At 37.5% G+C, this 16950-nt stretch overlaps 1 protein-coding gene across 2 annotated transcripts in view; it reads right to left on the bottom strand.

The window, feature by feature from the left end:
• Positions 1-16950, bottom strand: part of SP4 (Sp4 transcription factor) — an 82507-nt gene that overhangs the window by 16484 nt on the left and 49073 nt on the right. For both annotated transcript variants that reach the window (XM_006042546.4, XM_006042547.4), the window contains exon 5: positions 12591-12790. In XM_006042546.4, coding sequence (XP_006042608.1) covers positions 12591-12790 — 200 coding nt within the window. The remainder of the gene's footprint in view (positions 1-12590; positions 12791-16950) is intronic.

Genomic DNA, 16950 nt, shown 5'->3' with positions numbered 1-16950 from the left:
ACACAGGAATACCTGGTTTTATCACGCTTTCCTTTACTGTGCTTTGCAAATAACTTTTTTTAAAAAATTGAATGTTAGTGATAACCTGTATCCAGCAAGTCTATCAGCACCATTTTTCCAACAGTATCTGCTCACTTCATATCTTTGAGTAACATTTTGGTAACTGCAATATTTCACATTTTTGCATTACTTTATATTTGTTAGGCTGATATGTGATCACGGATCTTTGATGTCACAACTCACTGAAGGCTCAAATGACAGTTGACTTTTTTTTTCCAGCAATAAAGCATTTTAAAATTAAGGTATGTACATTGTTTTTTTAGAATGCTGCTGTTGTCAGTGGCTAAGCTGTGTCTGACTCATTTTGCAACTACAGGGACTATAGCCCACCACGCTTCTCTGTTCATAATTTCCCAGGCAAGAATACTGAAGTGGGTTGCCACTTCCTTCTCCAAGATGTAACACTTCTGTATGCTTAAATAGACGATAGTATTATGTAAACATAACTTTCACATGCACTGCGAGACCAAAAAAGTACAGTGGTTGGCTTTACTGAGATATTCACTCTTCACTGAGGTCGTCTGGAACCAAACTGGGACTATCTCTGAGATGTGCTTGTAGTGATGTAATTGGATGATAACTCAAAAACCAAATATTCATGAACAAATATCATCAGTTCAGTTCAGCTGCTCATTTGTGTTTGACTCTTTGGGACCCCATGGACTACAGTGTGCCAGGCCTCCCTGTCTATCACCAACTCCTGGAGTTTACTCAAATTCATGTCCAGAGTTGGTGATGCCATCCAACCATCTCATCCTCTTTCGTCCCCTCCTCTTCTGGCCTTCAATCTTTCTCAGCATCAGAGTCTTTTCAAGAGTCAGTTCTGCACATCAGATGGCCAAAGTGTTGGGAGTTTCAGTTTCAACATCAGTCCTTCCAATGAATATTCAGGACTGATTTCCTTTCAGATGGACTGGTTGGCTCTCCTTGCAGTCCAAGGGACTCTCAAGAGTCTTCGCCAACACCACAGTTCAAAAGCATCATCTTCAGCGCTCAGCTTTCTTTATAGTCCACCATCACACACGACTACTGGAAAAAACCATAGCCTTGACGAGACGGACCTTTGTTGGCAAAGTAATGTCACTGCTTTTTAATATGCTGTCTAGGCTGGTCATAACTTTTCTTTCAAGGAGTATGCGTCTTTTAATTTCATGGCTGCAGTCACTATCAAGAGCAATTTTGGAGCCCAAGAAAATAAGGCCTCTCATTGTTTCCCCATCTATTTGCCATGAAGTGATGGGACCAGATGCCATGATCTTAGTTTCTGAATGCTAAGCTTTAAGCCAGTTTTTTCACTCTCCTCTTTCGTCAGTTCAATCGCTCAGTCGTGTCCGACTCTTTCCAACCCCATGAACCGCAGCACGCCAGGCCTCCCTGTCCATCACCAACTCCCGGAGACTACCCAAACCCATGTCCATTGAGTCGGTGATGCCATCCAACCAACTCATTCTCTGTCGTCCCCTTCTCCTCCTGCCCTCAATCTTCCCCAGCATCAGGGTCTTTTCAAATGAGTCAGCTCTCTGCATCAGGTGGCCAGAGGACTGGAGTTTCAGCTTCAACATCAATCCTTCCAATGAACACCCAGGACTGATTTCATTTAGGATGGACTGGTTGGATCTCCTTGCAGTCCAAGGGACTCTCAAGAGTCTTCTCCAACACCACAGTTCAAAAGCATCCATTCTTTGACGCTCAGTTTTCTTTATAGTCCAACTCTCACACCCATACATGACTACTGGAAAAACCAAAGCTTTGATTAGACAGACATTTGTTGGCAAAGTAATGTCTCTGCTTTTTAATATGCTGTCTAGGTTGGTCATAACTTTCCTTCCAAGGAGTAAGCATCTTTTAATTTCATGGCTGTAGTCACCATCTGCAGTTATTTTGGAGCACCTCAAAATAAAGTCAGCCACTGTTTCCACTGTTTCCCCATCGATTTCCCATGAAGTGATGGGACCGGATGTCATGATCTTAGTTTTCTGAATGTTGAGCTTTAAGCTAACTTTTTCACTCTTCTCTTTCATCAAGAGGCTCTTTAGTTCCTCTTCACTTTCTGCCATAAGGGTGGTGTCATCTGCATATCTCAGGTTATTGATATTTCTCCCGGCAATCTTGATTCCAGCTTGTGCTTCATCCAGCCCAGCCTTTCTCATGATTGATTCTGCATATAAGTTAAATAAGCAGGGTGACAATATACAGCCTTGACATACTCCTTTTCCTGTCTGGAGCCAGTATGTTGTTCCATGTCCAGTTCTAACTGTTGCTTCCTGACCTGCATACAGGTTTCTCAAGAGGCAGGTCAGGGGGCCTGGCATTTCCATCTCTTTGAGAATCTTCCATAGTTTGTGGTGACCCACACAGATAAAGGCTTTGGCATAGTCAACAAAGCAGAAATAGATGTCTTTCTAGAACTCTGTTGCTTTTTTGATGATCCAGCAGATGTTGGCCATTTGATCTCTGGTTCTTCTGCCTTTTCTAAAACCAGCTTGAACATCTGGAAGTTCACTGTTCACATACTGTTGAAGCCTGGATGGAGAATTTTACTTTACTAGTATGTGAAATGAGTGTAATTGTGTGGTAGTTTGAGCATTCTTTGGCATTGCCTTTCTTTGGGATTGGAATGAAAACTGACCTTTTCCAGTCCTGTGGCCACTGCTGAGTTTTCCAAATTTGCTGGCATATTGAGTGCAGCACTTTCACAGCATCATCTTTAGGATACCTGGAATTCCATCAGGTCCACTAGCTTTGTTTGCAGTGATGGTTCCTGAGGCCCATTTGACCTCACATTCCAGGATCTCTGGCTCTAGGTGAGTGATCACACCATCGTGATTATCTGGGTTGTGAGGATCTTTTTTGTACAGTTCTTCTGTGTATTCTTCCTACCTCTTCTTAATATCCTCTGCTTCTGTGAGGTCCATACCATTTCTGTACTTTATTGAGCCCATTTTTGCATAAAATGTTCCCTTGGTATCTTTAATTTCCTTGAAAAGATCTCTAGTCTTTCCCATTCTATTGTTTTCCTCTATTTCTTTGCACTGATTACTGAGGAAGGCTTTCTTATCTCTTCTTGCTATTCTTTGGAACTTTGCATTCAAATGGATATATCCTTCCTTTTCTCCTTTGCTTTTTGCTTCTCTTCTTTTCACATATTTTGGAAGGCCTCCTTAGCCAGCCATTTTGCTTGTTTGCATTTCTTTCTCTTGGGGATGGTCTTGCTCCCTGTCTCCTGTACAATGTCATGAACTTCCACCCATACCAAAGTGGTGAAAATAAATGATGGAATAAACAAATCATTGGGGAAGAAAGTATAAATTTTCATTACACAAGAGGCACAACTAAAAATTATAGGGGAATAGAAAATGGTCTTTAGCACATCATAGTAACATCACACAGAACATTACATTGTATCTTCAGGCAAGATACAATGAGGAATGCTAAAAGTGAAAACAGTATTTTTTTTTTAAAGAAAAAAACAGGACATTTGTGTAGACTCAAAGAATAGTCTCCAACATATTTACTAACTACTATGGTTAAGTCCACAAATTCTTTGATGTGCTTCCCTCTAGGCTATGGAGCTTAATAGATTTTCCCCTTGAATGCTGAATGGACTTAGTCACTTGCTTCTAATAAACAAAACGTGGAAAGGAAAAAAGAAAAACTGTACAGTGGATATACCTAGCAAGTACTATCTTAACTAACTCATTAATATTAACATCACCAATAATAAGACATACTGACATCATGTACTCCCTAATATGATGCAATTAGGCACAGACAATTCATAACTTCAGTCTAATCATGAGAAAATATCAGGCAAACCCAAATTGAGGGACATTCTACAAGATACCTCAATTTACTTTAAAGTGTCAAGGTAAGAAAAAGATCAGGGGAAAAAAAAAAAAAAAAGAAATTTCACAGACTTCAGGAGTAAAGGTCTATGACAAATAAATGCAATGTGGTACTCTGGACTGAATCCTGCAAGAGAAAAAGTATATTTCTGGGGAAGCCTGTAGTTTAATTGGTAGACCTGTACCAATGTTAATTTCTTAACATTGTACTACGGTAGGCGTTAGCAATAAAGGAAGCTAGATGATGCTGAAGCTGAAACTCCAATACTTTGGCCACCTCACGCGAAGAGTTGACTCAACGGAAAAGACCCTGATGCTGGGAGGGATTGGGGGCAGGAGGAGAAGGCGACGACAGAGGATAAGATGGCCGGATGGCATCACCTACTCGATGGACATGAGTTTGTATGAACTTCGGAGTTGGTGATGGACAGGGAGGCCTGGCGTGATGCAATTCATGGGGTCGCAAAGAGTCGGACATGACTGAGCAACTGAACTGAACTGAAATGAGATGAAGGGTATTTGCGAACTCTCCCTACTATTTTGCAACTCCTCTGTAAATACAGAATTATTTCAAAATAAAAAGTTAAAATAAGCTCTTAAAAGCTAGTGGGGAAAAATTAGGTCACCTACCAAAAAATAAGAGTAACAGTAACTTATTATTAGTAAAACAGTTGAAAGAAGACAATAGAGCAGTGCCATTAATGCTTCAAGAAAATACAGTTTTCAGCCTAGAATTCTATGTTAGCCAAACTATCCGTTAAGTTGAAAAGCAAAAGTAAAGGCATTTTCAAACAAATTTACTTCCCTATGCCTTTTTGTTGACCATGATGGCTACTCCATTTCTTCTAAGAGATTCCTGCCCACATTAGTAGATATAATGGTCATCTGAGTTAAATTCACCCATTCCAGTCCATTTTAGTTCGCTGATTCCTAAAATGTTGACATTCACTCTTACCATCTCCTGTTTGACCACTTCCAATTTGCCTTGATTCATGGACGTGACATTCCAGGTTCCTACGCAATATTGCTCTTTATAGCATCAGACTTTGCTTCTATCACCAGCCACATCCACAACTGGGTATTGTTTTTGCCTTGGCTCCATCCCTTCATTCTTTCTGGAGTTATTTCTCCACTGATCTCCAGTAGCATTTTGGGCACCTACTGACCTGGGGAGTTCCTCTTTCAGTATCCTATCATTTTGCCTTTGCATACTGTTCATGGGGTTCTCAAGGCAAGAATACTGAAGTGGTTTGCCATTCACTTCTCCAGTAGACCAGAGTGTGTCAGACCATGGAGTAGCCATCATGGTCAACAAAAGAGTCCCAAATGCAGTACTTGGATGCAATCTCAAAAATGACAGAATGATCTCTGTTCATTTCCAAGGCAAACCATTCAATCACAGTAATCCAAGTTTATGCCCCAACCAGTAACACTGAAGAAGCTGAAGCTGAATGGTTCTATGAAGACCTAAAAGACCTTTTAGAACTAACACTCAAAAAAGATGTCCTTTTCATTATAGGGGACTGGAATGCAAAAGTAGGAAGTCAAGAAACACCTGGAGTAACAGGCAAATATGGCCTTGGAATATGGAATGAAGCAGGGCAAAGACTAATAGAGTTTTGCCAAGAAAATGCACTGGTCATAGCAAACACCCTCTTCCAACAACACAAAAGAAGACTCTACACATGGACATCACCAGACTCTACACATGGACATCACCAGATAGTCAACACCGAAATCAGATTGATTATATTCTTTGCAGCCAAAGAGGGAGAAACTCTATAGTCAACAAAACAAGACCAGGAGCTGACTGTGGTTCAGATCATGAACTCCTTATTACCAAATTCAGACTTAAATTGAAGAAAGTAGGGAAAACCACTAGACCATTCAGGTATGACTTAAATCAAATGCCTTATGATTATACAGTGGAAGTGAGAAATAGATTTAAGGGACTAGATCTGATAGATAGAGTGCCTGATGATCTATGGACGGAGGTTCGTAACATTGTACAGGAGACAGGGATCAAGACCATCCACAAGGAAAAGAAATGCAAAAAAGCAAAATGGCTGTCTGAGGAGGCCTTACAAATAGCTGTGAAAAGAAGGGAAAAGCAAAGGAGAAAAGGAAAGATATAAGCATCTGAATGCAGAGTTCCAAAGAATAGCAAGAAGAGATAAGAAAGCCTTCCTCAGCGATCAATGCAAAGAAATAGAGGAAAACAACAGAATGGGAAAGACTAGAGATCTCGTCAAGAAAATTAGAGATACCAAGGGAACATTTCATGCAAAGATGGGCTCGATAAAGGACAGAAATGGTAGGGACCTAACAGAAGCAGAAGATATTAAGAAGAGACAGCAAGAATAAACAGAAGAACTGTACAAAAAAGATCTTCACAACCCAGATAATCATGAAGGTGTGCTCACTCACCTAGAGCCAGACATCCTGGAATGTGAAGTCAAGTGGGCCTTAGAAAGCACCACTACGAACAAAGCTAGTGGAAGTGATAGAATTCCAGTTGAACTATTTCAAATCCTGAAAGATGATGCTGTGAAAGTGCTGCACTCAATATGCCAGCAAATTTGGAAAACTCAGCAGTGGCCAAAGGACTGGAAAAGGTCAGTTTTCATTCCAATCCCAAAGAAAGGCAATGCCAAAGAATGCTCAAACTACCGCATAATTGCACTCATCTCATACACTAGTAAAGCAATGCTCAAAATTCTCCAAGCCAGGCTTCAGCAATACGTGAACCATAAACTTCCTGATGTTCAAGCTGGTTTTAGAAAAGGCAGAGGAACCAGAAATCAAATTGCCAACATCCGATGAATTATCGAAAAAGCAAGCGAGTTCCAGAAGAACATCTATGTATGCTTTATTGCCTATGCCAAAGCCTTTGACTGTGTGGATCACAATAAATTGTGGAAAATTCTGAAAGAGATGGGAATACCAGACCACCTGACCTGCCTCTTGAGAAACCTATATGCGGTCAGGAAGCAACAGTTAGAACTGGACATGGAACAACAGACTGGTTCCAAATAGGAAAAGGAGTATGTCAAGGCTGTATACTGTCACCCTGCTTATTTAACTTCTATGCAGACTACATCATGAGAAACGCTGGACTGGAAGAAGCACAAGCTGGAATCAAGATTGCTGGGAGAAATATCAATAACCTCAGATATGCAGATGACACCACCCTTATGGCAGAAAGTGAAGAGGAACTCAAAAGCCTCTTGATGAAAGTGAAAGTGGAGAGTGAAAAAGTTGGCTTAAAGCTCAACATTCAGAAAACGAGGATCATGGCATCCGGTCCCATCACTTCATGGGAAATAGATGGGGAAACAGTGGAAACAGTGTCAGACTTTATCTTTTTGGGCTCCAAAATCACTGCAGATGGTGACTGCAGCCATGAAATTAAAAGAAATTAAAAAAAAGCTTACTCCTTGGAAGGAAAGTTATGACCAACCTAGATAGCATATTCAAAAGCAGAGACATTACTTTGTCAACAAAAGTTTGTCTAGTCCAGGCTATGGTTTTTCCTGTGGTCATGTATGGATGTGAGAGTTGGACTGTGAAGAAGGCTGAGGGCCGAAGAATTGATGGTTTTGAACTGTGGTGCTGGAGAAGACTCTTTAGAGTCCCTTGGACCGCAAGGAGCTCCGACCAGTCCATTCTGAAGGAGATCAGCCCTGGGATTTCTTTGGAGGGAATGATCCTGAAGCTGAAAGTCCAGTACTTTTGCCACCTCACGTGAAGAGCTGACTCATTGGAAAAGACTCTGATGCTGGGAGGGAGTGGGGGCAGGAGGAGAAGGGGACGACAGAGGATGACATGGCTGGTGGCATCACTGACTCTATGGACGTGAGTCTGAGTGAACTCTGGGCGTTGGTGATGGACAGGGAGGCCTGGCGTGTTGCGATTCATGGGGTTACAAAGAGTAGGACACGACTGAGCGACTGAACTGAACTGAACTGATGCCTTTTTGTAAGAAGCATTTCAGAATGTTTTCCAGGAACAAAGGGAATAAACTGAGAAAACTGAGTATGTAAGATCTTGAGAATACTGGATCCAAACCAACAGAGCAGGGAAGAAAGGTTTCAGGATTATAGCTGTGCAGCAGTCCTAGAGAGAAATCAATCAGTGTTTGATCAGCAAGTTGGAGACCTCCAGGAATAAGGAGAAACTGGATGGAGTTGATATCTCTTGAAAAGTTAAAGTAACAAGAGGAGGTGATAAAGTTAACCAATGCAAGGGGGCAGAAGGCAATGTGAATCTTCGGGGAAAAAAAATACACAGGAAACAACATGTAACCCATATAATCACAGTCCATTACATAACCATAATTATTAATTTTCAACATTAAGAACTAAGCTATATAAAACAGGCAGTGGTTATTAAAGAAAATGTAAACATTTTAACATCAAGAGAAAGACGAGAGAGTAAAAGTTTAGGTGAGAGAAGTTAAAAGGTGGAAGAGATGGAAACTGAAGGACAGGCATGGCAACACGCTATTACAGAGTGGTGTGTCATGATACAACATTTGGCCTACACGCAATTAAAGAAAAGATTCAAAGTCATTGATGGTATGAGGTGAGGTAAATTATTTTGGGAGGAGTGTTGATTTCTGACAGTTTGTAACTTAGTGTCCCTTTTTTAAAATAGAAGTACATTGATGTACAATATTATTTAAGTTATATAGGAGCATAATACAGTGATTCACTATTGTTAAGGTTATACTTCATTTATAGTTATTACAAAATATTGGTGATACTTCTTGTGTTGTATGGTATATTCCTGTAACTTATTTTATACCTAATAGTTTGTACCTCTTAATCTCCTACCCCTAAATTGTATCTACCCCCTTCCCTTTCCCTATTCTTAACCACTAGCCACTAGTTTGTTCTCTATACCTGTGAGTCTGTTTCTTTTTTAAAAAAATATTCACTCGTTGTATATTTTACATTCCACTTATAAGTGATATCATACAGTATTGATCTTTATTTCACACCACGTATTGACAGACAGTTAGGTTGCTTCCATTTCTAGGTAAGTGTAAATCATGCCGATATGAACACTGGGGTGCATGCATCTTTTCAAATTAGTGTTGTTTCTTTTTCCCGGAACATATGTACCCGGGAGTGGAACTGCTGAATCACATGGCAATTCTATTTCTAGTTTTGGAAACCTCCATACTATTTTCCAGAGTGGCTGTACCAATTTACATTGCCACCAAGAGTATACAAAAGGGTTCCCTTTTCTCCACATCCTCACCAACATGTTTTTACTTGTGTTCTTTTTAATGATAGCCATTCTCACAGTGAGGTGGTTTTGATTTGCATTTCCCTGATGATCAGCAACATTGAGCAGTTTTTTATGTGCCTACTGGCCATCTGTGAGGTAAATTCTTAACTCTCACTGCACGAAGTCAGTAGTGTTTAATATTGATATATCAATAAATAATAGTATAAGCATATTTATAGATACATTGAGCCATCACAGGATTAATAAAAAAGAATGCAGAAACAGTTAAAACACGTGATTTACTCCAGGGAGCAGAATGGGGTGGGGGGGAGAGACTTGGATTAACAACTGAAGCTCTTCTACATGAATCCATTTTTTTCAAGTTTTTTTTTTTTGTATTGATATAGCCAATTAACTTTCAGGTGAACAGCAAAGGGACTCAGCTATACATACACATGTATCCATTCTACCCCAACAATCTGATTTTTTAGAATTCCATATGTATGAATCATTTGGAAAATTTTTAATTTTACAGAAAGCAAAAAAAAAAAAAAATTCATTATTTCTCAGCAGTGAAAACAGATAACTCAATTTATTCATTTACAGTAAGGTGATGACTGAGTTTTTACTTAGTGCACTGGTTGGGTATTAAATAAAACACTGTTCTTGCCATGAAAAACCAAGGTTTTTAGCTTAACACGTTGAATGCTTAATCAATACTAATTTATTTCAAAAGATATCGTTTCATATTCTTTTCAACAACTTTAATAAACAGAGTAAAAATTACTGATATTATGTCCTTAAAAATAATAAGTATCTGATGCTAAGTCAAACATTTTTCAAAATAACATGTTTAAAGAAAAAATTTCATGAATGTGTATTCAAGATGTTTGAAATACTGAAGATAAACTTTAAGTACATTAAATTCTGAATTGTTCAAGTTATTAGAAGATGATAATGATGGGGACCATTTAAAAAAAGAAATTATGCCTCCAAAGAAGTAGGGGAAAAAAAAGAAAGAAATTATGCCTACAAATCATTAAATCTTTTGAAGTAAATATTTAAATAAATTCTTCAATAAATTAATCTTGTGTAATCTGTATGCATATGGATGTACAATAGAAAGGAACTTGAGAAAATCCTTGTTTCTCAAAAATGATGAAATCACAATGTGAGAGGTTCCAAATTTTCTCAGCTTCCCTAATCTGTCCCATTGCTAAGCTAGGATGGAAATACTACATCCAGTAATTCTGGCAGAGTATTTTTCTATACAGATATAAATATTGCTATGGGTTTAATTCTTAATCACAATACATTTGCCAATATGAAAGGTGAGGTGGCATTAGAAACCCCAGTGCAATATACTACAGAAAGCTTTTAAAACTTTAATTAAAAGTCCTATTTTTAATATAATGCTAACTCAGTGATTGAGCCATTACACTAAGACTCATCTGTATTACTAACTTGTGTGCATACCAAACTAAGTAATTTTACTTATCACTTCAAAGAAATCTAGCAATCATTATTTCTTCTCTGAGATTATATTCTAATATATAAGACAGAGCCAACTTCTAGCTTAAAACACTTTTGTTAGAATCAAATGAGATGATGTTTTTGAAACACCTGATATTCAGTAGCTGATCAATAAATGTCAGTTCCAGTTCCCCTTTCATCCTTTATATACCTTGATTCAAGTTAACCGTTAACATCTAATTGAAAAAAACCTACGCAAATCATTGCTTTTTTCAATTAGAGTCCCCAAAATATAAACTATACATGTTCTAAATACAGCATATCACTGTTATATGCCCCAAAAAAGGGAGAACTGCCCAACATGATATCACGACTTAATACAAGCTTCTATTAAAACAGTAGAGTATTGCTATAGGAAGAGACAAATAGATAAAACAGAGGATCCAGAAACTGAGCCATTCTTAAATGGAACATCAATATATGAGAGAAATTCCATTACAAATCAATGAAGAAAGAACTGACCTATTCAAAAAATGGCTTTCCACATAGAATAAAAATAGAATTATATTTCCTTTTTAGGAAATCATCAAAAATATTCTAGGCTAATAAAGATCAAACTTATGAAAAGAAAACCTTAAAGCCAATAAGAAGAAAATGTTTTTAAAAACTTTATGATCTTGGGATATAAGAAAATTTCATAAAAAAAGTAAATGGGATATATTTACATATTGCTATATTTGACTAAATAAAAATGTAAAACTTTCATATGACAAAAGATGGCACCAAGATAATAACTAGTAGTATGTGAAAACCTTTTGCAAAATATAAATCAGTAAGAAAAAGGAAAACAATAAAAAAGAGCAGAAAACAAAAGATAAACGACCAATAAACATAGGAAGAGATGCTTCATCTCACTATAATCAGGAAGAATGCCAATTTAAAAAATCATTCAAAAACTTTCAAAGCCTGAAGCTACTGAGTACTGGTGAACACACAGCACAGTGAAAACTCTTGATCAATCCCTAGAGAGTAACAGAGATGGTAATAGCTACTTTGGAGACTCTAGTGTTTATCTAGCAAAATCAAATATACACATTCTCTAAGATCCAGTAATTCTACTTCTTGTACATGGCCACTGTATGTTCAAAGCAGTAAAGTCCGTGACAGCAAAAAACAAACTCGAAGTCATCTCAAGAGTGTGGGGACTGGACTACACAGTGTAGTGAAGTTGTGATACAATACTACACAGCAATAAAAACAAACAGACATGTATTCAAACACATACATGTATTTGTGTTTGATATGAACTTGGATAGATTACAAAACTTAAGTGAAATTATGATACAGTAATATATCATTTACATAAAGTTTTACAGAACACACAAAACAGTATTTCATATATATATATATATATATATATCCATGAACAAAATACGTAAGAGTATTAAAACTATACTAAAAACTTACACTTTAAATTCATGGTAGCTGTTGTCTTTGGGAGGTAGGACAGAGATGATGTTAACTTTATATGACTTGTTTTGTTAAAAAACAACATGTTAATAGCTGTCACTTTTGAAAGAGTTTAAGTAGGTATTTGTCATATGGCTCTTGATGCTTCACTCAATTATCTGGATTATAGAAAAACTAATTAAGATCACCAATAAGATGGTAATTCAACTCTCTTTTAATTTAAACTGACAAAGTGATATGTGTCAGTTCGACTCACTAAGAAAAAAAAGATTAATGGAATAAATTCCAAGTCCTTTAAATTATCCTGATAAACCTTACAAGAAATAGAATAAAATATATCTCAGAAATAAGGTAAAAAGTTTTGATTTTAAACATCTTTCATTTAATCACTAAAATGAATGATCTCTCTTTAATTTTTGTATTTTCAATTTCATAGCTCACTGTCACTAAAAGTTTCATCTAAGCATTGAGAAAAGAAGTAACAAGACCTAAAATAAACCAACTAACCTGTATGAGTTCTTCTATGTCTCTGAAGCTCATCACTCCTTGTAAATCTTTTGCCACAAAACATCCAGTTGCATATAAAAGGTCTTTCTCCAGTATGCCAGCGAAGATGTGCTCGTAGGTGAGATGTTTTGCCATAAACTTTTCCACATCCTTCAATATGACAGATATGCTGTTTCTTTTTTCCTGGTTCATTACTGCCTCTATCAAAAACAAAAAACAAACATTAATTACACTTCCAAATGTCATGCTTATAATTAAGGAAAAATAAAAGGGAATCAAGGTAATTAAATGATGCTTTCTAAATGGGTTTTTTAAATCACAATGTCACAACTATTGTTAAATATCAGAAAAATTTCAATTAAAGAAAATAGGTTGTGGAATAAACTCGAAAGTGCAATGAAAACATGTTAATTTTAGAGAATTCTATGTTCTGCCACGGAATTCCTGTTCATTTCCGAGTAGCTTCCTCCCCTGGGAAAAAATCTTTAAGCTTTTCAAGACATGTGAACATTCTTCTCTAAAACAGCAAAATATGGTAATCCTCATTTAAAAGTGTAGGTTCAGAGTTTCACTTCCAACAAAAACAGCGTGAAGAGCTCCATGGACCTATTACCCAGTGAAACTAGTGAAAATGATAACAAACAAAGCAAATACTATTTACAATCTCTGGAAATGGCCCTATGAGTATACAACAAATAAAGAAACATTGATTCACGAAAACCAAATAGAATTTGGTAAGAAGAGTGAGAGTCTGTTGTATCTGAACCAATACTCACGCTCTCTCTCCCTCCTCCTTCCACCTGCCTTGATACAGAAACACTACAGACCGGTGCAATCAACAACACTATTCCCTCTGCTCCCACCTTCCAGTTGGTGGGTTATCACCTCAACACAGGCAGGGCATCAGTATTCCTCTATCTACCTGCTGCTGAGGCTAAGTTTCAGGTGAGTGTGGCTAAGAGATGAGGAACAACCTTCTTCCACCCAATTTCAATTCCTGAGACACAGGCTGGACCTTGGATAAAGTGCAATGAAAACACTGAAGTCCAGATTACACTAGACCCAGTTCATATGTAGTTCATAAATCAGAGGTTCCAAGCCTGGCAAGATATAAAATCTGAGGCTACTATTGATCTCCCTGTTCCCAAGTGCTCATCTCCTGGTGCATGGAATGCATAGGGAGAAATGTGCCACTGTCCCACTACCGCAGTTCAACAACCATGACACAGATTTTGGCCAGAAGGAGCGCACAGCATAAAACATCAGGCTCCAAATCTCTTCCCAAGAAACTGATTTCATTTACAACTAAGTGTGGAAAGGTCTAAAGATGCTCTTAAAAACAGAATAGACAGGGAGGAAACTAATAGGCACGTTGGTGAAGTAAGCTAAAGTGCAGACTGTTATGCTGCCAGAAAAAACTGAGGAATAGAAGTAGTTGGAAGGAGCCCTACAGGATCAAAATAAATTTCAGATACAGACCTAATGCTTGCCCTTTTAAACTTTGACTGGATCAGTCTGTGTAGCAATATATGCTTCAGGGCATTATTAAAAACAACAATCAGTGGAGCTGAACAGCTGGGTGTGGTCAGGGAAGGAGACACCCCAAAAGACCCATACCCAAACCGCTGTCATTCCAGGGTAACTAAGGAACAAGATGATTCATATTTGGCGGGGGGGGGGGAGTGTTTCACAAGAATAATTCAACTAGTCACTAATGCTAAGTTGCTTCAGTAGTGTCCGACTCTGTGTGACCCCATAGACGGCAGCCCACCAGGCTCCCCCATCCCTGGGATTCTCCAGGCAAGAATACTGGAGTGGGTTGCCATTTCCTTCTCCAATGCATGAAAGAGAAAAGTGAAAGTGAAGTCGCTCAGTCGTGTCTGACTCTTAGTGACCCCATGGACTGCAGCCTACCAGGCTCCTCTGTCCATGGATTTTCCAAGCAAGAGTACTGGAGTGGGGTGCCATTGCCTTCTCCGAGTCACTAAAGAAACAATCAAACAACAATAACAAGCCAGGGGCAGGAGGAGGACAGAGGGCAGTACTAAAAGTTGCTACAATATATTATTTCAACTTTAAGTTTCCAACAAAAATTATGAGACTCCAAAAGTCACAAAGAAGGAAAACATGACCTATACATGAGCAAAAAAGCAGGCAAGAGAAAGTGCCTGTGAGAGACACCAAATTTAATAAGACTTCGAAGTAGCCATTATGAATATGTTCAAAGAAGTAAAGAATATTACGATTAAAGCAGAAAAGCAAGGTATAATGACAATTTCACATCAAACAGAGAATATCAATAAAGAGCTAGAAACTATTTTTTAAAGAACCAATGAGAAATTCTTGAGATAAAAGGTAAAACTGAAATGAAAAATTCACAAGAGGGACTCAAGAGAAGGAAGAAATAGTGAAATTGAAGGCAGTTCATAGGGATTATGTAATCAATCTGAAAAGCAGACAAGAGACAGAACAAAGAATAAACAATGTCAGGGAAATGAGAGACACCAACATATGAATGACAAATATGTCATTTTTTTTGAGGAGAGAAGAGGAGAAAGCGGAATAGGTGATGAAGCAGAAAAAATATTCAAAGAGATAACAGCTGAAAATTTATGAAAAACATTAATCTATACTTTCAGGACGGAGAAGGCAACGGCACCCCACTCCAGTACTCTTGCCTGGAAAACCCCATGGACGGAGGAGCCTGGTAGGCTGCAGTCCATGGGGTCACTAAGAGTCGGACACGACTGAGAGACTTCACTTTCACTTTTCACTTTCCACTTTCATGCATTGGAGAAGAAAATGGCAACCCATTCCAGTGTTCTTGCCTGGAGAATCCCAGGGATGGGGAGGCTGGTGGGCTGTTGTCTCTGGGGTCGCACAGAGTTGGACATGACTGAAGCGACTTAGCAGCAGCAGCGTACTTTCAGGAAGCTCAACAAACTGCAGGTAGGATAAAGGTAGAGATCCACAAATAGACATTGTACACTAAAAGCATTGAAACCTGAAGACAAGGACAAAATCTTGAACAGCAAGAAAGATTAAATGCTGGCTTCTCAGCAGAAACAATGTAAGTCAGAAGGTAGTGAGAAAACGTAGTCAAAGTACAAAAAACAAACACACACATAAAACCAGAAAGCCTCAAACTAGAATTCTATATCCAGCAAAGTTATCTTTCAAAAATGAAGGTGAAATAAAGATATTCCCAGATAAACCAAAAACTAAGAGAATTTGTTGCCAACAGACTTGCTTTGCAAGAAATATTAAAAGTTCCTTAAGCTGAAAGCAAGTGAAACCAACAAATACAAATATATATAAAGAAAAAAAGTGCTCTAGCAAAGGTAATTATGTAATTATAAAGGATAGTGTAAGTGTATATTTCTTCTCACTTGATTTAAAAAGCAATTTTATAAATAAACAGTAGGTATAAAATGTATTGTCAAGCCTATAGAGAAACACAACATATGCAACATAGTTGCCAAACACAGCACAAAGGAGGTGGGCGGGAGCAAAGCCATATTGAACTATAAGGAAATGACCTCAAATTCAAGGGAATAAATAAAGAGAATCAGAAATTATAAAGTTAACATAGCAAAAGCAATATATACATGCTCATTTTCCTCCACTTTTTAAAAGATAAATTTATATAAAGCAATAATTATAACAATGTATTGTGGGGTATGTAACACTTGCAATATCTATGTATAAAAATACCACAAAGAGAAGCACAGATCTACATAGGGGGGAAATTTCTATAACTCACTGGAATTAAGTTACTATAAATCTTAAAACTGACTATGATAAATTAAGCTATACATGGTAAGGCCTACAGCAACCATTAAAGAAATATGCAAGTACAATGAAAAAAATCATTAATGAAATTAAAATTCTGTATTACAAATTAAGATGATATATTATTAATTTAATTCAAAAGAAAGCAGTAAAGGAGGGATAAAGGACATGAGACAGAAAACAAAATGTAAAATGGCAGGCATAAATTTATTATATTGATAATAATATAAAATGTGAATGGATTATGTATATATTCATAAAAAGGTAGGTTCTGTCAGATTACATTTAAAACAATACAAGAGCCATTGTGCAATGTCTCTAGCTGACACACTTTACATTTAAAGATACAAAAATACAAAGAAATTCAAAGTAAAAAGGTGGAAAAGGTCTCATGCAAACAACTACCACAAGAAAGCTGGAGTGACTATACTAATATCAGACAAAATTAGCTTTAAAACAAAAGACGCTATTAGAAATAGAGAAATTTGTTAAGGATAAATGAGTTAATCCACTAGGAAGGTATAATAATTATAAACATCAGATCAGATCATATCAGATCAGTCGCTCA

Source organism: Bubalus bubalis, chromosome 8, assembly GCF_019923935.1.
Source record: "Bubalus bubalis isolate 160015118507 breed Murrah chromosome 8, NDDB_SH_1, whole genome shotgun sequence".
Lineage (NCBI taxonomy): Eukaryota > Metazoa > Chordata > Mammalia > Artiodactyla > Bovidae > Bubalus > Bubalus bubalis.
Note: the sequence above shows the minus strand (reverse complement) of the source record. Positions and strands in the feature narration are given on the sequence as shown.